Source organism: Apodemus sylvaticus, chromosome 13, assembly GCF_947179515.1.
Source record: "Apodemus sylvaticus chromosome 13, mApoSyl1.1, whole genome shotgun sequence".
In the NCBI taxonomy this organism is placed as follows: domain Eukaryota; kingdom Metazoa; phylum Chordata; class Mammalia; order Rodentia; family Muridae; genus Apodemus; species Apodemus sylvaticus.
The window spans coordinates 63778662-63801749 of NC_067484.1; the positions used below are offsets into that span (position 1 = coordinate 63778662).

At 43.2% G+C, this 23088-nt stretch overlaps 2 protein-coding genes across 2 annotated transcripts in view; both read left to right on the plus strand.

Moving 5' to 3' along the window:
• Positions 1-2375, plus strand: part of Lars1 (leucyl-tRNA synthetase 1) — a 50667-nt gene extending 48292 nt beyond the window's left edge. Inside the window, exon 32 of the mRNA XM_052155216.1 lies at positions 2021-2375. Within this exon, the coding sequence (XP_052011176.1) occupies positions 2021-2226 (206 nt within the window). The 3' untranslated portion in view covers positions 2227-2375. The remainder of the gene's footprint in view (positions 1-2020) is intronic.
• Positions 2376-6533: 4158 nt separating this feature from the next.
• Positions 6534-20524, plus strand: Plac8l1 (PLAC8 like 1). The gene is made up of 4 exons (XM_052155659.1): positions 6534-6652; positions 11215-11351; positions 18964-19100; positions 20299-20524. The coding sequence occupies exons 1-4, from the start codon at positions 6534-6536 to the stop codon at positions 20437-20439; spliced, it is 534 nt and encodes a 177-aa protein (XP_052011619.1). The 3' UTR covers positions 20440-20524.
• The last annotated feature ends 2564 nt before the right edge of the window (positions 20525-23088 follow it).

Consider the following 23088-nt stretch of genomic DNA (forward strand, 5'->3'; position numbering starts at 1 on the left):
CCTATCTCTTTACTCATACCAGCTGTGAATAATACAGGTTTTTGTTTGGTCTTAGAAACTGCTGTAAATTTTGGAAAATGGATAGCATTAGCAAAGTTTGAAATTGACATTCATGTGAGAATCCACAGAAGAGATCTAACCTTGATTCTCTCCAGTGGCCCTCAGATTGCTTTGATATGTACATATTGAATATGTGGGATAGACAAGCAGTTCAATTCAATACCATACTTCATAGTCTGTATGCTGCAGTAGACAGCAAGCAGTCCAATTAGTGCCAGTTGTATTGAGGGTGATTATGATCTAGGCACAGGAGACACTTGGCTCAAACCGTCACTTCACTCCACAGAAGCCAGTGGGAAAGTCTTGATGATAATGACTTTAAATAACTCACACCCAAGCCACATGTGAACTAATAAACTGGAGGTAAGGCTCCATTGGCGTATCATCAGTCCCTAGGGCCTTCCAATCACTCTTATCTTTTCTCTAAGTGCCTTAAACCTTGTGTAGTTGCAGACTTAAATTTCAACATTTTTAGTGATGAGAGAGATGGAGGATAAGAACAGATAGGAAGGCCACTAAGAAAGCCCTACAAATTTATTGGCAGTAATAAACTACATGGCAAAACATCAAATCAAATGTATTTTGTCACTCAGAAGCCCGATTGAGTATTAAGGTTTCTTTGAAATAGTTTGAATTAGATTTGGTCGAAATGATGAGGGAAGACTGTTAGAGAGAGCTGCAGTGAATATATAAAATCTTCTGACAGAACCTATTACTACATCTATAGCAAAATACTCGGTGCCACCGATGCACAGATGAAATCATGGTAGCTGTTGCCGTGAATTGTATCCGTGCGAATACGAAGGCTGTGGTGAGGCTCTGCCTGCCTGTGTCCGATTTTAGTTTTCAGGCTTGTCTTTGTCTTGGAGCAGGCTGTGTAAGGTCTCTGCAGAGGCTCCGAGCACTCGCTGCTGGGTTTGCTTTGTTGGCAGATGCAGGTAATTGCTCTGTAAGCCCCGAGAGCTCTTCTCTAAACTTGCTACCTTCCTGTCTTTGTTTCCCAGAGAGAACAAAATGCCTGCAAGACTTATATTCTGGACTTACATGGCTGCCAGCTCCATTAATGTCTTCTTTTATCTCTTATCCCTTACAAAGCTAAGCTTTGCCCCCCTGAGACACTAGGAGGGAATGCAGCTCACAGACCACCCAGTGATATGTTTTAGAACAGCTTAGAAGTAATGTAGAAAATGTGTTTTGGGGTGGGGCAGGGGAAGCACGACTGGCCACACTATCCTTAGAGCGACACAGACCCAGAAGGAGCACTTCGGATTTGCGTCAGTGTTTTCCCACCATATAAAAAAAGAATTGTTTGATGTTGAGAAGTCTCAGAATTGTTTAAATGAACACTTCTTGACCTGATTGTTAAATCATATTCATAGGGCAAGTGCTTATTTGGCTGGTGTTGTGTCGTCGTTGTTTTTAGTCAGGAACCATATAACCAGCCTGCAGCAGCAGCAGCAGCAGCAGCAGCAGACCAAATGCAGGTCACAGCAGAGCAGGTCTCACAGCTGCAGCTCCACATGCCTGCTCTTTCTCTTCTTGATTCTCACCAGCTTGTGCTACAGACACTTCTTACCTCTTGAGTAAAAGAAGAAACAGGTAGTACTGTTTCTCACAGTGATTGGGACTTCTCCAAAAGCAGCTCAGAAAGGTCCTTTCGAGATCTGAGAGCATCCTGGAGCTGCAAAGGCTGTAAAGATGTAAAGATGATTTAGACCACAGGTCAGCACTTGGAAAGACACTGTTCTTCCTCCTCTTGGGTTCACATTCCGAATGTGTCCCCGGATCTGACTGTTTGGGCTCAGGGGTAAAACTGGAAGGGGGTGCGGATTACTAGAGGCTAGCTTTGCTTCTGACACTGGGTCCTAGACATGGGATGAAAATGCTTGTTCTGGCTGTTACAGCCAGCTTGTGACGGTGGCTCTGCAAGTGCTCACGGTGCTGATCTCCTCTGCCGTAGATCTGTCCAAAGTGAAACTGATGAGGTTTGATGATCCTTTGTTGGGGCCCCGAAGAGTTCCAGCCCTGGGGAAAGAGCACAGTGAGAAGACACTCATTTCTGAGAACGCCGTTTTCCACGTGGACCTAGTGAGCAAGAAAGTTCACCTTACTGAGAATGGGCTGCGCACGGACATCGGAGACACGATGGTCTACCTGGTTCACTGATTGGAGAGTCAGGATGGTTTTAAGACACTTCTGCTCTGAGAATCTCAAGCTAGATCTAAATCGACTTCATTTCTAACTGCTGGGTTCTGTATGTAATCATAATTATCCCAATTCTTTGGTTTCTAATCTAATAAATTTGTGTCTTTTCACCTTTGGGCCATGTTTGTTATTTATTTATTTTTAATAAATAATTGCTGTTCCCTAGGTGGTTTTAATCTTTATACAAAAGTGTCAGAATGCTTCTGTTTTCATCTATTTCTGTTGTTTCAGACAGGGTCTCACTTTAGCCCAGGCTGGCTTTGGAGGCTACATACCCAGCTCTAGAAATTGAACTCAGGGCTTCAAGAAAAGCAAGTGATCTTAACTGTTGAACTAATCCTCTAGCTTGCTTCTTTTTATTTTCCTTCCTTCCTGCCTTTCTTCCTTCCTTTCCTTCCTTCCTTCTCCCTTCCCTCCCTCCCTCCCTCCCTCCCTCCCTCCCTCCCTCTCTTTCTTTTCTTTCTTTCTTTCTTTCTTTCTTTCTTTCTTTCTTTCTTTCTTTCTTTCTTTCTTTCTTTCTTTCTTTCTTTCTTTCTTTCTTTCTTTCTTTCTTTCTTTCTTTCTTTCTTTCTTTCTTTCTTTCTTTCCTTCCTTCCTTCCTTCCTTCCTTCCTTCCTTCCTTCCTTCCTTCCTTCCTTCTTTCTTTCTTCTTTCTTTCTTTCTTTCTTTCTTTCTTTCTTTCTTTCTTTCTTTCTTTCTTTCTTTCTTTCTTTCTTTCTTTCTTTCTTTCTAATAAGTAAAATACACACTTTGAAAGTCAAAACTATATCCATTCCCAAAAATCTTATATTTCCACTTCATAGCTAAACATTATTATTTAATTTCTTGGTTATCTCTTCTGTGTTTCTTTTCAAAACAGGCAATTTATTTATACTTCAATTTCTTTTTCTAATACAAATAGTAAGAGGAAACATTTTTCTATAGAATTATATATAAATATCTTTCAATAGAATATAAAATTATTTTATACTTTTTAAAGTTACCAACATAACCTGAGTATGTAATCATACTTCTTCATGCCTCTCTTCCTTGGCCTTAACCTGCCCCTCTTCTCCCCCCTTCCACCTCACTGCTAATGCTGGTGCAAAGGTTTACTTGCCTAGTCTGATAAATGGACACTTGCCTTTGCAAGGAGTATTCTGTACTTTGTTATGAGTGTATGGTGAGAGACTGGGGAGGTGCATCATTCCACAGCCACACATACTTTCTGCTCTTATAGAGAACCCAGGGTTTGTTTTTGTTACCCACAACTACTACAACTCCAGTTTCAGGGGATCCGACACCCTCTTCTGGCCTCAGGCTCCTCAATGCCATAGTGTGCATAAACCGATACAGGCACACACACACACACACACACACACAGAGAGAGAGAGAGAGAGAGAGAGAGAGATAATAAATAGCTCTGAAAAGAAAGGAAGTATGGCAAAGAACAACCTTATGAATATCTTATGAATATGTGGTGCACAGTTTTGGAAGTGTATATTCAGAGTAAGTTTGTAGATGTGAGCTAGCTTGTAGGTTTAAGGGTCGATGTACCTGTACTTTGGTTAGCAAAAGGTTCCCTGGTGCCTGGGAACAGCAAACACGAGGGCTCTGAGAGAGGCGTGGGGCTACACGTGGGAGCAGAAAGCAGCAAGGAAGCCCAGGAACTGGGACTGGAACTGAGGAGAACGTGGCCTGCCTGTGTTGTCAGGCTGTCAGGTGAGAGGGAGAGATGAACAGGCACTGTAGTCAGGTGTGTGGAGGTGGAGGGGCTGGAGGAGAGCAGGCCTGCTCCCAGCTCCTGAGGTATAGGTGAGGTGTAGGTACCAACTGAGGTACCAGCAGCTGGTGTCTGGTAGACACATCCTGGTGCTCAGGATGGAGCATTGATGATTAGGAAGTTAGGCAATCGGATGGAATCTTCTCTTGAATTCTAGGGCAAATTTAGGTATTTTAACTTAATAGTGGCGTGCCACTATAAACTTTTGAAGCAAATGATACAGTTTTATTTTCATATTTTATTGTTTTTAAAGAAAGGGTCTCTCTATAGTCCCGGCTGGTCTGGAATGTTGTGGATCAGGCTGGCCTTGAACTCAGAGATCTGCCTTCTTCCTCTCAAGTGCTAGGATTAAAGGTATGTGCCACCATGCCTGGCTTAATGTTTTAAGTATTTGATATACTTCTTGAAAATATATTACTTTGACAATCTTAAGAATGTATGGGCTTAGGCACTCATAGTCCTGGGTTTGAGGCTAGCCTGGTCTATAGAGTGAGTTCCAGGATGGCCAGAGCTGCAGAGAAAAACCCTGTCTTGAGAATCCCAAACAAACAAAAATGTATGGATGTAGCACTAATGGCTTGTTCACCGTTTTTCTTCTCTTCAGTGTCTTGGACATCACATTTTTATTAGAGCACTGGTTCTTAACCTTCCTAATGCTGTGTCCCTTTAATACAGTTCCTCATGTTGTGGTGACACCTCCAACCATAACATCCTTTTCATCGCTACTACATAACTGTAATTTTGCTGCTCTTATGAGTCATAATGTAAATATCTGATATGCAGGATTCTGCTATGTGACTCCTGTGAAAGGGTCATTCAACCCCCAAAAAGGGATTGTGACCCACAAGTTGAGAATCCTGTTAAAGTACCCCAAAACTGGAGAATTTTAAATTGTTTCTAATTGTTTACTGCTATGCTATACACAAAGTGTAACTAATTGCATGTTAAAACAAACAAACAAACAAAAAAACCTAGGGTAAAACACGACCCTTCTAAGGGTCTTAAAGAATGTAATAAAGGAATGCTTAGTGCATTTTTAATTTGTAAGAGGAGGTGGTGATGGTAAATTGAGAGTTGTGCTGTTCCGGGCTTTGTCACATGAATCTTCAGAGCACTTGAATTGTAGCTGGACCAGATCTCCATGTGCTGTAACTAGTTTATGTTCCAGATCTTAGAGACTCAGCATGCAAAAAGAATGCAAGATATCTCAATAATACTTTTTAAAATCTTGATTGAAGGGACTGGAACAATGGCTTAGTGGCTAAGAGCACTGGCTGCTCTTCCAGAAAACCTGGTTCTGAGCAACCACATCTGTCACAACTGTCAGTGACTCTGAGCCAAAGGGATTTGATACCTTCTTCTGGTCTTGTGTGTACCAGACATGCCCATGACACAGACATTCATGCAGATACAATACCCACACATTTAAAAAAAAAAAAAAAAGAGAAAGAGAAAAGAAAGATTAAATGCCAACATAGTATTGTCTCAAATATATTGGGTTAAATTGGCTTGTTTATGGTTTTTGTTTCACTTGACTAACAGAATTTAAAATAGCTCAGAATGTATTTCTATTAGCAACATGTCTAGGGGTTTGTTGAAATTCAAACTAAACATTACTTTCACTGTACCACTTGAAAATAAATTCTCTCAGTTTGTTTCATTTTGAGACTTGGTAAATTCTAGGATTCCCCTTGTTACTGACACTTTGTACAACTTCCAGGGTTTTCTGTTGCAGAAACACCTTCCTGGATGTTATTTCCAGAGCTTTCTTTTTAGGCCACTTCCCTTAAAAAAAAAACACAACAACAAAAAAACATTCTCAGAATGTTCAGTTGTAGAGACACACTTTGGATACCTCTGTATCCAAAAGGAGAAAGCCCGCTTGAGTTAAAGGAAACCCCTTCATTTTTCCAGGCTTGTATGATGTCTTCCTCCAACCCCTTTCGTAATTAGAAATATATACTGCAATACTAATATATGTTGGAGATAGTCTGTCCTCAATCAGTTTTCTTAAGGGTTTTCCGATCCGATCCTTTGAAGACTTTTTTTTTTTTTGATATGCAATCCCCAGGCTGGAAGACCTTTCTTACCCTGCTTTTGGGTAAATTATGGAATCGCATTATCTTTCAGGATTGAACCACTGGTCCTGTTGATGAAGCCTTGCCAAATAAGGTAGAAAGTGCAGCTTCAGAGACCAGAGATATGGAGCGTAGTGGCGCTTAACAAGGTGAATCCTTCGTAAAGTGTATTTCCCTCAGTCTCTCCCTTCAGACTAGAGAAAAAGGACAGACCCTCAGTTGGGCATGCACTGCCTTTAAAAAAACACAATAGCATGTGTAAAAAAAAAAATAGCATGTCTGTCAGACTGCTATGACCTCAGGTTCCAGAATACCAAGGTAACATTCTTTTAAAGGCATGGCTCCCCTTTGGTTTTAATCTGAGTTTAGAGTCAGTCTCTTTATTGTCCTAGGGAAAGGTAGCCAGGTGACAAGCCTGGCTTGTAGCTATGAGCTGGCTGGGACATCATTTCTCCAGGTGGTGTGAGGACATCTCCTTGCTCAGTACACACGTACCACTCTTCTCACCCATGCCCTCTGAAGACAAGCATTTAATCTCGAGCTTGAGGTAGGAAGTCAGGTGACTGTCCACCCAGGTTTTGCTGTTAGTCGAACATCTAGCCAATCCCTTTGTAAAAGGGTCCAGGGAAGAAGAGTGGCTTGTGGGGAAAGTGGGAGTTACCTATTGCCATGTGTACTCGAAAAGGGGCCACTGTGCTTGGCTTGTGTAAGAAGGCCCATTGGAGTTAAAGGAATCCGCTTCATTCTCAACTTAGAATGTCCCATCCTAGCCAAGGGAAACCTTATTTCTGGGGCCTGCCTGTAATTTCCATCCCTTTGATATAAAAACCTCAGAGCTTTGACTTTAATTAAGAATTGGAAGTAAACAAGGAGGCTTGAGTAGAAGGCACAATAAGTTCTTGGCACTGCAAGTTTGATTAAAGAAATAGCAGAAACTGCACAAATTGATGTACTCAACATGAGAGGACATCAACATTTGGTGGGGAAGGTGCCTAGCTTCTTAGAAGAGAAGGTTGAATAGACTGAAGCCAGAAAGAGGCATGGCGAAGTTTACCAATCTGACAGCATTACTAGGTAGGAGGAGCAGATGAGACTGCTGTTACACACACACACACACACACACACACACACACACACACACACACACACATACATACACACACAATTTTTCTCCCAACAAGTAAAAGTTACCTTCCCAGTTACTTGATTTGGAGTAGATAGAAGATGGGCTTCCTTGCTGTGATAAAAGGTGTTATGCACATAATTTTAAGATAGAAGCAAAAAAATTCTTGTCTACGGCTGCAAGCTGTAAATGGTTCATTTCAGGGAAATATCTTATCCAGGTGCTCAGCCCTCAGAAATCCCTCCACTAAAATCAGAGATGATTGAAGCTCTTAGCATAATGATGGATGCCTCGTGGGTAGGCATCGCATGGAGAAGGAAATGCCTTGGATTGTGTAGACAGATGCAGAAAGCTCTCAGGCCGCCTCTGCTTTTATTCATCAGGTTCCCACCTGAGAGTTAGGTCCTCCACTACAGAACTGGAACACGGTTCAAGTTGCATAATTTAGCTCAGAGGAGCTAGATTTGAGAAAGGCTCAAATACAATAGAAGAGACAGGGAATCTATTTGATCTAATCAGCAAATATTTATCGCATACGCACTCAGGGTCAGAGTATCGTGCTGGATGCTGGGCACGCAAAGAGGAGCAACAGCGCGTGACCCTGGCAACAAGGAGCTCACGTGGAGGGGGGGGGGGGCTGCGAAGAAAGCGGATTCTTCAGGACCTGTTTCAAATGTTCATTGGTGGTATTGACAGAGAGAGGGGGAGGGAGAGGGGGGAGAGAAAGAGGAGGGAGAGGGAGGGAGGGAGGGAGGAGAGAGGAGAGAGGGAGGGAGAAAGGGAGGAGAGAGGGAGGGAGAGAGAGGGAGGGAGAGAGGAGAGGGAGGGAAGGAGGGAGGAGAGAGAGGGAGGGAAGGAGGGAGGAGAGAGGGAGGGAGGGAGAGAGGAGAGGGAGGGAGGGAGAGAAGAGAGGAAGGAAGAAAGAAAGGAAAAGAAAGAAAGAGGAAGGAAGAAAGAAAGGAAAAGAAAGAGGAAGGAAGGCAGAAAGGAAGGAAGGAAGCAAACCCTCCTTCCTTTCTAATGAGAACTAATTCATTCTGTTGTGGAGGCTGGACGTCTGGGCTTGGGGAAGGACCATTGGTCTTTGGGGGCTCTTCTGGCTCCTAGGGTGCTTTCTTGGTTTTTCCTACTTATGGGCAGAGACCTTTCCCTTCATCTGTCTGGTTAACTCAGGATCCCTTCCTTCTGACCCACTGAACTTTGCTTCCTGTGAGTCTATGAATCGTCTCCACACCCAGCTATCCTGGGGCCAGGGAGTTCAATATGCATTTCACTGTTCGTGTCAATCCACAGAAGTAACTCCTAACTCACTTCAGAACTGACATGAACACATACACACGCCAGAATTCTCTTTTTCTTCACCGGCGTCTGAGAGGCAAGTAAGGTTTCTTTTACACGTTTGGTTTGGTAGTATCTGATTACAGGGAACTAACTAGCTGCTGGCTTCTGCTTTTCGGCAGCCACGCCTCTGGGAAGTTTTGAGAAACAAGAAAGCTTAAGTGAGGTTTTAAATATAATATACTGTTTGTGAGTTGGACTGAGCGTGGTAGCATAAGCCAGCACGCTGTAGGCAGAAGCAGATTCATCTCTGTGAGTTCTAGGCCAGCCAGGACTACATAGAGAGACCCTGACTCAAAAATAAGAGCAGGTCTCGAGAGATGGCTCAGAGGTTAAGAGTACTAGCTGCTCTTCCAGAGATCCTGAGTTCAATTCCCAGCAACCACATGGTGGCTCACAACCATCTGTAATGGTGTCTGATGCCTTCTTCTGGCACACAGGTGTACATGCAGGTAGAACACTCCTACAGATAAAAATAAATAAATCTTTAAAAAGAACCCCAAAAAACCAAAGACAAAACAAAAACAAAAATGCACCAAACAACAAAATTCATGAGTTCTATTTGACAGTGACATGGACATAATGCTAACTTTCAGTGTTTGATTTAGCATTAATTTATGTTTTATACTTTCCCCTCCCCGCAAGTCTCAAGAACATATAGGATCTTATATTGCTGATGAGAACCTTAAGTATTCTCTGTAATGCCTGACATAACAGGATGTGGCTTGCTCTGGGACCCGCTGCACAGTTCTGAGTGGTTTCCTGGTGTAGGATCCTCTGGATGACTCACTGGATCATTGGCTTTGGTGTATTTCAAGCATCCTCTCTTCTTGTCTACCTTCTGTTCTGTTTCCTTGCCATTCCTGTTACTTGGACACCACCTAGCTGGTGAAGTCTTGGAAGCTATTGCAGTCACCAATGGCCTCCAGACCCAGTGCATGAGGCATCAAGTGGTAGCAGAATGCTTGCTTAAGAATTACCTGGAAACCTGTTGTGGTATTGACTTCTGGACTTCTTTGGAGACCCCCAGTTGGCCTGGGGCAAGGCTTTGGAATTTGTTTGAACAGACTGTCCTGTTTGGTAATGCTTGGGCTTGGTCACGTTGTCACATCTTGTCACTATGACAGGATGCATGATATAAACAACTGAAAGGAAGACATATATTTTGGCTTATGGTTACAGAGATTTCAACCCATATTTTTTTTAGCCCCATTGTTTATGGGCCCATGTTGAGGTTGTGTGGTGGGAACATATGAAGGAAGATAATATGCACATTAGGGTAGATAGGCAGGGAGGGAGGGAAAGGCTGGTCCCTGGCCCCTACAAAGGCAACTTTTAGAGGCATGATTCCAATGAAACATGCCTCTCAAATAGGCCTTACCACCTAGGGTTTCCAGAACCTCTCCAAATCATGCCATCAACTTCAGCACAAGTCTGTAGGGGACATTTCATGTTTGACTCTAGCATTGGTGTGATGGAGAAGGCACATCATGGTATCATAACCTCTCATTGAATTTATTGGTCCAAGTCTGAAGGTCTGCCTAGGGTAATAAAAATTTGTGATTGTTCAGACATGTTTCACTTCCAGGTCTAGGGGATCTAGAACTTGGTGACTTACTGTAACAATGGTTCCTGGGGAAACAGTATTATGTCCTGTTTTATTTTGTTGCAAATGAGAGGCAAGATCCTTTCTTAATTTTCCAAAGCACATTAGTGATCAGATGCAAACACTTCATGGGGCCTGCCTTAAGAGAGGCACATAACAGGGTAATGACAATACTGTGCATGCTCAGACTCATTCTAGGCCCCACGTTGACTCCGAGTTGACCTGACTTTCCCATGAAGTTTAGCAGCTACCTTCATCAAATGGCACCTGACTGGTGCCATTTTCCTGGCTGAAATCCAGACAAATCTTTCCATCTCAGAAATGGGGAGGTTCCCCCCCTGCTCACTATTGGAGCCTAGTTCCTTGAACATTCGTTTCCTAATTTAGATTTACAGAAAGTGTAAATATCCATCAATAAACTCCAAGTTAAACTTTGTGGTGCAGTTGTGGGGTGTTCTGCATTGGTGCCATTCACATGTGGACTCCACGTGTGGACTCCACGTGTGGACTCCAGTGGCCTCCCTCAGGTCTCCAGGTGCTCACTTAGTCCTCTCTTCAATAAAGGGGCATCATTCTTGGGCTATAGCTTATGTCACCTTGCTATGGTCCCTTTGGAGAGAGTACACTAACCATAGGCTTTCAGCTTACAAAGCAAGGCTCCTCAGATAGTTTACCCATCTGAACTGACAGGAAGTCGGGAGCCTGAACCACTTAGATGAGGTCATGTCACCACAGAGGGGCATGCTGGGATCTCATCTGATGCCTTTGTTTCAAGTTTGTGAATTTAACTTCTGGCAAACACTGGGCTGGTAGATTGGATACTGAACTTGAGTGACAGGTTGTTCCTTAATGGGATGCACCCCCCCCCCAAAAAAAAGGTCAGGGAAGGAAGGCTGAAAGAGCTAGACAGTCAGCCCAGATTAAGAATCAGAGCCTCTCAGCACCTCGGGTCTCTGATCTCCTCTTTATTGTTCTGTCTTGATTAATAGTGATCACTCTGTAGCATCTGTTAACTAGTTAACCATCATCCTTGACTCTCCAGGAGCCATGGGCCAGCTTGTGTCGTGGTGAAGCAGCCAATCCGTAGAACCAGTGGCAGGACCACAGTCACAGCCATTGTTCAGACTGGTGGGGACTGGAGCACCGGCCTCTTCAGTGTCTGCAGAGACAGGAAAATCTGTACGGGTTTCCTTTTTACTTTAGTGTCTTTTTACCACCCTCCTCTATTCCCCCATTCCACCCCTCAGTCCATCCCACCCCCAAATCCTGAAGAAAAGCTACCACAACATAAGGTCAAAAAGTAAATGATTTCTAAAAAGCTCAACTAGGCTAGTGTCTCAAGCCTACTCCTTAGTTGAAGGAAAAAAAATGTGCTTTTCAACAATGTAGATCTTAAGATAAAATCTATTGTTGACAAAGATAGAAAAAATAGCTTCCCCCATCCACTATTGACATGATAACTACATTTCTAGGGGCTTAGTCTAATGAAATAAATTCTCTGCAAAGTTTACCAGGAACATTAAAACCACAGCAATGCTTGGGATGGTGTCCGTATTGGATCCATCCACTGAATTATTACCTGGCCATGAAAAGTCACGTGGGAGAGTGACATTTAATGGGTAAAAAGGTATTTTGTATATAGTTTTACTTTTATTCATTTATTATTTTTCTGAGACAGGGTCTCATAATGTTTCCCTGGCTGGTCTGGAACTCATGGAAATCCCTCTGCCTCTCCCTCCTGAGTACTGGGATTGGGGATGCATGGTTCCACACGTGGCTTATCTATGGTTTTGGATACAAGAAGCCAAGTGAGAGCCAAACTGTGCTCACTAGGTTTCATCTGAAGGTGGTGAAAGCATTTAGAAATAAAGTATAGAAGGATACGAATAGTTGTGTATTTACAGCGGGTGTCTTTCCACGGCAGACTGACAAATATTTCAGTCTTTATTATCTCTTTACTATCTCCGTGAAGGTCATGCATCACTCTTGTAACAACAAGAACGATCTGAAAGGAAACTCGCCTTGCTGACTGAGCTCTTTTCTGGCCCTTGTCCGGTTCTCAAGAGGTTCTCATTTCATGACTGATCTCTGACCTGGAGCAAAGGCACACGGAGTCAGTATTTATCTCAGCTGCCAGGTATCAGGGCCCCTAGAACTTATGAGAAGCAAGCACTGCGTCCTGCTTCCTGTCCACCCTGTTCTTCCCTGAGGCTGCTACTCTTACATTAAGAGTCCAGATAGAGTACACATACTTGTAAGGCTGTGGAAAGTTTTAAAGGGAAATATGCTTTACAATTTAAAAGCACCATTTATTTATTTATTTATTTATTTACTTACTTACTTATTTATTTGTTTGTTTGTTTTTAAAGATTTATTTATTATACGTAAGTACACTGTAGCTGTCTTCAGACACTCCAGAAGGGGGAGTCAGATCTCGTTAGGGATGGCTGTGAGCCACCATGTGGTTGCTGGGATTTGAACTCAGGACCTCTGGAAGAGCAGTCGGTGCTCTTAACCGCTGAGCCATCTCTCCAGCCCCAAAAGCACCATTTATAAAACAGAAAAATATAAAAGTGATCAAAGGATGGAATAGCTATAGTTATATCCCTTGGATATTTTGATGCATCCCAGATTACTTGACTTATGTGTGTACATGATTTACACAAATGGAAGGACTGTAAATACACATTACTTTGTACCTCTGTTTTAATTTCACCACGCATTTAGGTCGTGAACAGCACGTAAGCACATCTGGAGCTAATTTCTTAAATTGCTTTATGGATCCCCTTGTACCACAGTTTATTTATGCAGAAACCCCTGTTGGTGGACCTTTATGTGATTTATTCAAACCAATGCCGTGTGAATATGCTTATTCAGATGTCATTTTTGCATGGCGTGAAGATATCTGTCTTGGGTAATTGCTAATGGGTAAATTTGCTGACCAAACAGAACATGCCTCTTTAAATCATGCTGTTGCCTAGTGACTTTCCTCCTGGAAAGGTGAACTAATTCACACTCCCACTGGCAACGCATGAGCACGCTCCATTCCACTCTAAAGTGTCCCACGGTTGGAAGGTTCAACTCCACTGGAATAACTCAAGTTTCCACCCACTTTCCTACCCCTGCTCTCTGGAACTCCACACTGTAGCTTGTCTTTGTTTTGACTTGCTGCTGTGAGGTAGAAGGATGGGATTCCACATGTAAGTGGGGAGAATAGGCCTGGGTTTAGGTAGGCTGAGGGAGCTGGTGTAACCACCAGACTTGTAGGTATAAAGAAAGAAGCTGAGTGTTTGCCACACATCTTGATCTTGAGCCCTGTTAAAGAAGACTATATATGACTAATAACCCATTGAGACATTTGCCTTATATGAGATGTTAACAGGAAAAGGACCCATGTCTCTCTGTAAAAGCCAATGTGTGCTTATAAACAAGAGCAGCAACAAAGATCATTAGGTGCTTTTGGCCATTTGAGATTCCTCAGTTGAGAATTTTGTTTAGCTCTGTACCCCATTTTTAAAATAGGGTTATTTGGTTCTCTGGAGTCTAACTTCTTGAGTTCTTTGTATATATTGGATATTAGCCCTCTAGGAGATGTAGGGTTGGTAAAGATCTTTTCCCAGTATGTAGGTTGCTGTTTTGTCCTGTTGACAATGTCATTTGCCTTATAGAAGCTTTTCAATTGTATGAGATCCCATTTGTCTATAGTTGATCTTTTTGTTTGTTCGTTTGTTTTTCGAGACAGGGTTTCTCTGTGTAGCCCTCCCTGGCTGTCCTGGAACTTACTCTGTAGACCAGGCAGGCCTCGAACTCAGAAATCTGCCTGCCTCTGCCTTCCAAGTGTTAGGATTAAAGGTGTGCACCACCACTGCCCAGCTGTCTAGTTGATCTTAGAGCTACTGGTGTTCTGTTCAGGAAATCCCCACCTCCAACCCATGCGGCTGCGTTCGAGGCTCTTTCCCACTTTCTCTTCTATTAGATTTAGTTTATCTGGTTTTATGTGGAGGTCTTTGATCCACTTGGACTTGAACTTTGTACAAGGAGATAAGAATGGATCAATTTGCATTTTCTATATGCTGATTGCCAGTTGAACCAGCACCATTTCTTGAATATGCTGTCTTTTTTTTCTACTGGATGGTTTTGGCTTCTTTGTCAAAGATTAGGTGACCATAGCTGTGTGGGTTTAATTTTGGGTCTTCAATTCTATTCATTTAATCTATCTGCCTGTTTCTATACCAATACCATTCAGTTTTTATCACTATTGCAACAAAGGGGAGAAAGAACCTGTAGAGACCATATCTGGAGGTTAGGCACAGCCCCCGGTTGAGGGATGGGGCCACCCACCTATCTCAAAAATATTAATCCAGAATAGCTCCTGTCTGAAGGAAATGCAGGGACAAAGAGTGGAGCTGAGACTGAACAAAATGCCCTTCAGAGGCTGCTCCACCTAGGGATTCATCCCATCTGCAGATGCTATTGCTGATGCCAAGAAGCAGTTGCTGACAGGAGTCTGGTATAGCTGTCCCCTGAGAGGCTCTGCCAGAGCCTGACCAATACAGATGCAGATGCTCGCAGCCAACCATCGGATTGAGCATAGGAACTTAAATGGAAGAGTTAGGGGCAGGACTGAAGGAGTTGAAAGAGTTTGCAACCCCATAGGAAGAACAACAATATCAACCTACCAGAACCCCTGCCTCCCCAGAGCTCCCAGGGACTAAACCAACAACCAAAGAGTACACATGGAGGGACCCATGGCTCCAGCTGCTTATGTAGCAGAAGATGGCCTTATCTGGCATCATTGGGAAGGCTCTTGGCCCTGTGGAAGCTTGATGGTCCAGCATAGGGGTATGCCAGGGCAGTGAGGTGAGAGTGGGTGGGTGGGTGGGTGGGAGAGCACCCCCATAAAAGCAGGGGGAGGGGAAACAGGGAAGGGAGATAACATCTGGAATGTAAATAAATAAAAACAAATTGAGAGTGGGAGATGGAGAGGGAGATGGAGAGGGAGAGGGAAAGGGATGGGTGGGGGAGGGGAAGGGGGAGGGAAAGAGAGAGAAGCCAGTGTCATCTCCAGGAGCACTGGCCAGCGAGCTGTGCTGAAGTTTGCGGCTGCCACTGGAGCCACTCCCCTTGCTGGCTGCTTCACACCTAGGACCTTCACTAACCAGATCTGAGCAGTCTTCAGGGACCCATGGCTTCTAGTGATGCTTGGTCCCAGGGCTGACCACCAGCCCCTCAGAAGCCTCTTATGTCAACCTGCCCACCGTTGCTCTGTGTGACACAGATTCTCCCCTGCGCTATGTAGACATTGCCGTCCCATGCAACGAGGGAGCTCACTCAGTGGGTCTGATGTGGTGGATGCTGGCCCGGGAAGTACTCCATGTGTGAGGTACTGTCTCCCGTGGGCGCCCATGGGAGGTTATGCCTGGTCTTCACTTCTGCCAAGACCCAAAGGAGATTGAGAAGGAGGAGCAGGGTGCTACTGAGAAGCCTATGACCAAGCAGGAATTCCACGGTGAACGGACCGCACCAGCTCCTGAGTTCACTGCTGCCCAGCCTGAGGGGGCCGACTGGTCTGAGGATGCGCAGATACCCTCTGTGCCCATCCAGCAGTTCCCCATACAAGACCGGAGCGCGCAGCTAGCCACTGAGGGATTAGTTGGCAACTCCCACAGCACATGTCACTGAGTGGGTTAGAGCCACCGCTGAGAGGTCCTGAGCGCCTCTGCAGACATCTGAGCGAAGGGTGAAAAGGCAGAAGGAAAAGAAAGTTCCTAAAAGCTGGAGGGGGGCGGGGGATAAAAAAAGCAGCCGTGAGTCCTAACAACGAGGCTCTCAGAAGTGCCAAGACATAATCAGTTTCTTTATGGGTGTGCTTACAGCTCAGCGACAATTCTGTAAACAGAATCGATCAGGCGCTTCATTTGCCAGCTTTACAATTAAGCAAATTTTGATTAATTGCTTTATTTGTGGGAATTTACAGTATTTCATAATCTCCCCGAACGTGCCATTGATTTCAAATTGCCCTAATTCAAGGTTGCCGATGGCTGGGAGCCCTCTGCTCTTGCTGTAAATTTCGCTGTTTTCTCGGTTGTTCAGACTAGTTGTCAGTGTTGGGTAGAGTCTCCTCATGTGTATTTTTCAGTGCTGGGGGCTGATTCTTGTATATCCTACAAACGTACTGGATCCATATCTCCAGGTGGGATTTTTTTAAAAATTCAGATTAAAATGTCTCAGAATTACTTGAGGTTACACCCAGTCTGCTCTCAGCTACGTGGTTCCTATCATATCTTTGTTTCGGGTGCAACAGAAGCTGCAGTGACTAACACTGTACACACACTCCAATGGCTAAACGGAAAACTCTGATGATAGTAAGTGATGGTGATGATGTGGTGCCATTAGAAGTCTTGGGCATTGTTGGAGGGGGTATGATGGTCCAGATGCTTTGAATGATTATTCATCTATATTTGTAGAATTAAAACATGGCCTAATAATTGCACTTTCAGGAAACTACCCAAATAAAAGGAAACATATATTCACATATAGAATTAAAGGTATGTCTATAGAAAGACTTAAATGTCTAAATAAAGGCATATAAATACACATAAAGTATAGTGGTATTAATATAAAAATGGACCTATAAAGTGTTGATTAGTGGGAGAATAGTTTCTAGAATATTCATACAATGAAATGCTATTTATCCAACAGTAAGAATTACAGATTCGCCAGGCAATGGTGGCGCATGCCTTCAATCCCAGTACTTGGGAGGCAGAGGCAGGCGGATTTCTGAGTTTGAGGCCAGCCTGGTCTACAGAGAGAGTTCCAGGACAGCCAGGGCTACAAGAGAAACCCTGTCTCAAAAAACAAAAACTAAGAAAAATAATTTAAAAAAAAAGAATCACACATTCATATAACATGAGTAAATCTAAAAAACAAAAAGAAAAGAAAAAGAAAACAATCCCCCCAAATACATGATATTATACAAAATCAAAATAGTTATAAGAGTAAATGTGATTCCCTTGAGATGAGGGCTGAGAGGAGGCAAAACTTTCCTTGGGATCGAAGTCATGGCTGTTTTTCTCTCAAGAGTAGGGGTGGGAAGGGTGGGATTTATTGTATAGAAACGTGTGATAAATGCTGGGGGAGAGCAACCCATAGCTCCTGATGTATAGGTGAATGCAATTATTAAACTCACCCAAAGTGAACACTTAAGATTTGGTCACTTGACTAAAATGGTTAGGATGCGAGCAGGATAGTTTTATGTCAACTTGACACAAGCTAAAGTCATCTAAGAGGAGGAACTTCAATTAAAAAGATACCTCCGTAAGATCAGGCTGTAGACACAAGTTTGTAGGGCATTTTTTAAAAAATTAGTAATTGATGGGAGAGGGCCCAGCACACTATGGGTAAGCCCACCCCTGGGCTGGTGGTCCTGGGTTGTACTAGAAGGCAGGCTGAGCTAACCAGGGGAAACAGGCCGCAAGCAGCGCCCCTCCGTGGGCTTTGCATCATCGATTCCTGCCTCTAGGTTCCTGCCTTGCTTGAGTTCCTGTCCTGGCTTCCTTCAATGATGAGAGGTTGTTTGAAAACATAAACCACATAAACCCCTAACCTCCAGGTTGCTTTGGTCATGGTGTTTCCTCACAGCAGTGATAACCCTAGCTAGGACAGTGTTTCTGTAGACTGGCCAACATGGCATTTTTGTTGGTTCACAGTCCCCATTATTTGAAACCATCAGGGTAGCCATCTTGCAATGTTAGATGATGTAACATCTAAACTGTAGGTCAGAAGCTCTTAACTTGTGGCCCATTCAGTGGCTCCATGAGTGCCATGGAAGGGAATGCACAATCTGTCTGTCTGTCTGTCTGTCTGTCTGTCTTCTCTTCTCCCTTCTGAACAAGTTCATTATATTCTCAAAAGACTCTGTGGCCTCAAACATCTTTAGAATTCCTGTTAGAAAGTCCATTTAGGCTGTGTAGCAACCCTTATCAATAGTTAACAGCCAGGGCTTGGAGAGATGGCTCAGCAGTTAAGAGCACTGACTGCTCTTTCAGAGGTTCTGAGTTCAAATCCCAGCAACCACATGGTGGCTCACAACCACCTGTAATGAGATCTGACGCCCTCTTCTGGTGTGTCTGAAGACAGCTACAGTGTACTTACATATAATGAATAAATAAATCTTTAAAAAAATAGTTAATGGCCAATGAACTAACAAGCAGAAAGCATTTCCAGTCGACACGCAACGGGTCCAATCACCAAATAGTTTACAGATTATAATGGACAAATGTCACTGGATTGGTGAAGTTAACAGAAACTAGAATAACCTCTGATCCGAGAAATAGAATAAAATCCTGGTAAGAATAGGAAACAGAGTCAGTATATACCCAAAAGATTTTCTATCATTATTGTGGAAAGGAATATTTGTTATTCAAGAATATTCTAGTATTCTAGGTCCATGTTAAGTACTGAAATGAGATGAACAAGCATCAATTATTTAAAAAATTATTTACCATTTTTGACCAGGGAATAAAAACCTGTTGCCATAATCAATGCTAACAGAATTGCATCAGGTTCAGCTTTGGCAATACTCAACAAAAAATACAATTTTGATGTGACTAGGTAATGTTAATTTTCTAGCTCAGATTTTTGAGAATTGTTTATTCATTCCCTGTCTCTGGTTGTGGGGAAGACAATGCAGTGCTGAAATTGATGGCACAGGGTTGTGAATCTGTTTAAGATATGAAGTCGTTCCCTGAATATCTGAAAATGCTGGTTTTCTTTTATGTGCAATTGGCAGGTTTCTGGGGTCTGTTTTGTCCCATGTGTCTTGAGTGTGACATTGCCAGGAATTACGGAGAGTGTCTTTGTTGGCCACTGTTACCAGGGTCTACCTTTGCATTGAGAATTGGCACCAGAGAAAGACATAAGATACAGGTAAGGGCAGTTGAGGTATGTACGAATCTTAAGCTTTATGAAAACTTGGGTGCTTTTCAAACCTATGATTTCCCAAAGTGATAGGAGGTGGGGGGAGTATTGGTGAATAGTGCTTATCAAATTCACACTTAATGGAAAACCATGGGGGGACAAAAGCTCTGATTTCACTCTTTACTAGGAATTATTCCTTAACTAAAATGCTGTATAGTAAGGGATATTTCCTAGAAGAAATTATAATAAAGACTGTTGGTCAACAGGCTTGGTCAAAACATTGGCCAATTTATACTTCATAAGATGTGCTTTGATGCACAGAAATAGGAAGCTATAGCTACTATTCCCTACCATCTACAAAAATAAAACCCCACGTATGTCTCTTATTACTTCAAGACATGACAGATGGAATAAGACTTAATTTGGAGGATGCACTAGTGTAGCCTGTGTGACACATGGAAACTTTACTTAGGAGGTTTCCTGGGGTCCTTATCTTTTAGTAGAGCCAAGATACACAGACACAGATGGTCTTCAAAAAGGAACCTTTTGTGTTGGGCACAGACACAGATGTAGACAGACAGACAGACAGACTGACTGACTGACTGACTGACTGACTTCTTTTTCTCTCTCACACACATTATCTAGGTATTTTGTGTGCTGCTCTCTAAAATATCTTTTTACATGAAAAATAAGACATAGATTTATACAACTATTCAAATAAAAAGATATATATTACACACATATATACATATATATACACACATATATACATATATATACATACATACATACACATGAGCTGGCAAAGTTTGCCTGGATTGTCTCTAGTCAGGTAGTTGGGTGGCTAGGCCCAGCTCTGGGGGAAGGGAAGGGAGATTTACTTTTTACTTTCCATCCCTTTTTAGGGATTTGGGACCATTTGAGTTTATTATCTACTACAAAAAGTTAAGTATAATGAGGCTAAGAGACACTAGACAGAAACATGGGAGATTTCAGTAAGAGACACATGCCAGAAATTGAAGGGACACGGCTCTGCACTGTACTTCTTGACCAGCCACTTGGGCTGGACACTTGGGCTACCTAGTGTCCGAAGTGTTAACTTGAGTGTTTGGGTATCTTGGAAGCAGAGGGTGGGATGGGCCAGCAGTAAACATTACACAGGTTCTTAGAGACAAAAATGGTCCTATACAATTTGGTCTTGCCCTAGGGGACCCTCTGTGAAGACTGGGTGGTGGTGCATTGCTGCTGGCCTTTCTCCATCTGTCAGGTGGCCCGAGAACTCAAGATGAGAACCTCTCAACTCTACGAAATCTGTGAAGTAGCCGAACTCAAGGACGCCCTGGTCTGATAGCTCCTCCTCCCCGCCACCTCACTGTCCTACACCTTCCTCCCAAAGCTCTCTCAGAAAGATTATTCTTTTGTTTTCCATAGGTATTCACTGGACTAGGAGAATAAATGGTTTTCTCACTAGTGTATCTGCTGTATTATGATTTCACTGAGGTCTTTAGTATTTTCTAACTTTGCTATTTTGGTCTAGCCGTGCACAGACCTTGTCCAGGTGAGTAATGTGTACTCTTGTCCCCTGGGTTTTAGGACATTGACTTTTCTCCTAGTTTTCTGATGCCATCCTTTTATTCTTTTAAAAAAGATGTTGTGTATTTTGCATGTACATGTGTGTGTGTGTGTGTGTGTGTATGTGTGTTTGTGTGTATGTGTGTATACCATGTACATGCCTAATGCCATAGATTCCCCGGAACTGAAGCTACAGACAATTGTGAGCTGCCATGTGGATGCTGGGAGCTGAACATGGGTGTTTTAGAGAAGCATCCAGTTCTGTCAACCTCTGAGCCATTTCTCCAGATGTTGTCCTTTTTATAGGAGGTGCCTGTGTGGCTGGAAAAATGATTATCTACTGTATCAACCCACTTTCCCCAAAGTATCAGTGATGCGTGGGGCATGATTAACTAAGCACCAATATCATTGAAACAATGAGTCACTGCTCTTTCCCTGACCCAATTCCTTCAGCCTCAGTTGCACAAGAAGTCTGAAGTCCATGGAGGTCTTGAACTCTTCTCCAACAATTGTAGTATCTTTACTTTAGGCTCAAAATCCCAATCGGGGAAACAACTGTGAGTTAAATTGTGCTTTCTGCTTTTTCCCCACACTCCTCAATAATGTGTTGCAACCCAACCTCTGGTACCTGCGAAGGAGATCTTATCTGGAAACAGATTCTTTGCAAATGTGATGAAATTAAGATGTCAGTAGGGTAGAACCTGATGTAGCGTGATGATAGGTGACTCTTAAATTAGATATAGAGGTAGTGACACACAAGAGGATGTCATGGGAAGCCTAGGTGGAGACTGGAGTGATGATGTCATCAGGCAAGGACTGCTTAGGGATGCTGAAGCTGGAAAAGGAAACCCTCCTCCTTCCTTCCCTTCCCCCTCTCTCTCCCCCTGAGCTTTGGAGGAAACATGGCCCTGCCAATATTTTGCTTTTGGACTTCAGCTTCTAGGAAAGTGACAGAATAAATCTCTGTTGTTTCAAGACACCAAGTTTGTGGCAATTTATACAACAGCCCTAGGAAGCTAGTACAGCAGCCCCCTACCTTGTGAAGTGGGTATGTCCTCCATCCGGGTCTTGCTAGGTCAAGGGCAAATAGCTAAGGAGCCTGAATACCTATTAACTGTGCATCTGTAGGCAGTTTTGCTGCCTCCCGTGTCTCTGTTCCTCATGGCTAAAGGGGGTGGTGGTAGCGCCAATCTTATAGGGCTGCGAGGTTTTAAAAAGTCAAGCCATGTGGCACTGTGCTGAGCGATGAGTATTAAGGACTCAGTAAATGCACTATTGCTATTTTATATTTGTAGTAAATTGTACTAATTTCCTATATACAGTTGGCATACAAAGTTTCTTAACTGCTAAGCCATCTCTCTAGTTAGATGTAAAGTTACTTTTAAAATAAAAAGAAATTATTTTATGTGTATGGGTGTTTTTCCTGCACGTGCCTCTGGGCACTGTTCGCATGCCTGATGCCCACAGAGACTGGGAGAAGGCACCAGATCCCCTGGAAATGGAGTTACAGATGGTTGTGAGTACCGGGAAATGAACCTGGGTCCTCTGTAAGAGCAGCCGATGCTTTAACGGCTGAGCCATCTCTCCAGGCCTGTCAACATTTCTTCCTCAACATTTCTTTCTTCAGAAAAGAGGTCTGAGCCACAGAAATGAGAGTGACCTCCTCGAGGTCCCGTGTTTCTTTCTCTACAGAGGCGAATTCAACATGGTCAGCCTTGCCAGTGTTACTTGTCCCTGTCTCTGTCCTAATCATTTCCACACATACAAAAAATCACTTTTGGATGCTCAAAGAAGTTGCTAGGAGCTGGACTTCTGGGGGGGGGAATTAAATATTCCACGTTGAAGTTTAAGTTGTGGTCAACCAACAACAGGAACAACCCCCCCCCAAAAAAAAACAAAAAACAAAAAGCAAAACAGGCCTGATAGAAAGATGGTTAAATGAAAATAAACCTGTTTTTAAAACTTTATTAGATATTTTCTTTATTTACATTTTAAATGTTATTCCCTTTCCTTGTTTCCCCTCCAACCCCCCCTGTCCCATCCCTCCTCCCCCTGCTCACTAACCTTACACCTCCCCCCTCCCCCTTCCCTGTCCTGGCATTCCCCTACACAAACCAGCCTTCACAGAATGAAGAGCCTCTCCTTTCATTGAATAAAACTTTTTATTGTTTTGTGCTAGAACACATATTAGGCTTCACAGGCTCAAATTGACAACAATACTTAATCTTGGCAAGGAAGCCTGGAGGTAAATCTGCCCTTTCACACAATGGACCCTGTCTGAGGGAAGCAAAGATGGCAGCTCAGGCACAAGACTCCGGCCCAGTCTGCCTCTCTGCTGATATAAAGGGTGTGTGTGAGTGGGCATTTCATGGAGGGGCCTCCTTTCCACATGTTGCTTCCAATCAGTAAAGAGCAAAGAGTGTTT

Excerpts from the sequence above, each read along its gene's own strand:
- Plac8l1 (XM_052155659.1), top strand. The coding sequence starts at position 6,534 with ATGAGCTGGCTGGGACATCATTTCTCCAGGTGGTGTGAGGACATCTCC. Across the intron at positions 6,653-11,214 it reads CATTTAATCTCGAGCTTGAG|GAGCCATGGGCCAGCTTGTG; the intron begins GTAGGAAGTCAG and ends TTGACTCTCCAG. Across the intron at positions 11,352-18,963 it reads CTGCAGAGACAGGAAAATCT|GTTTCTGGGGTCTGTTTTGT; the intron begins GTACGGGTTTCC and ends TGCAATTGGCAG.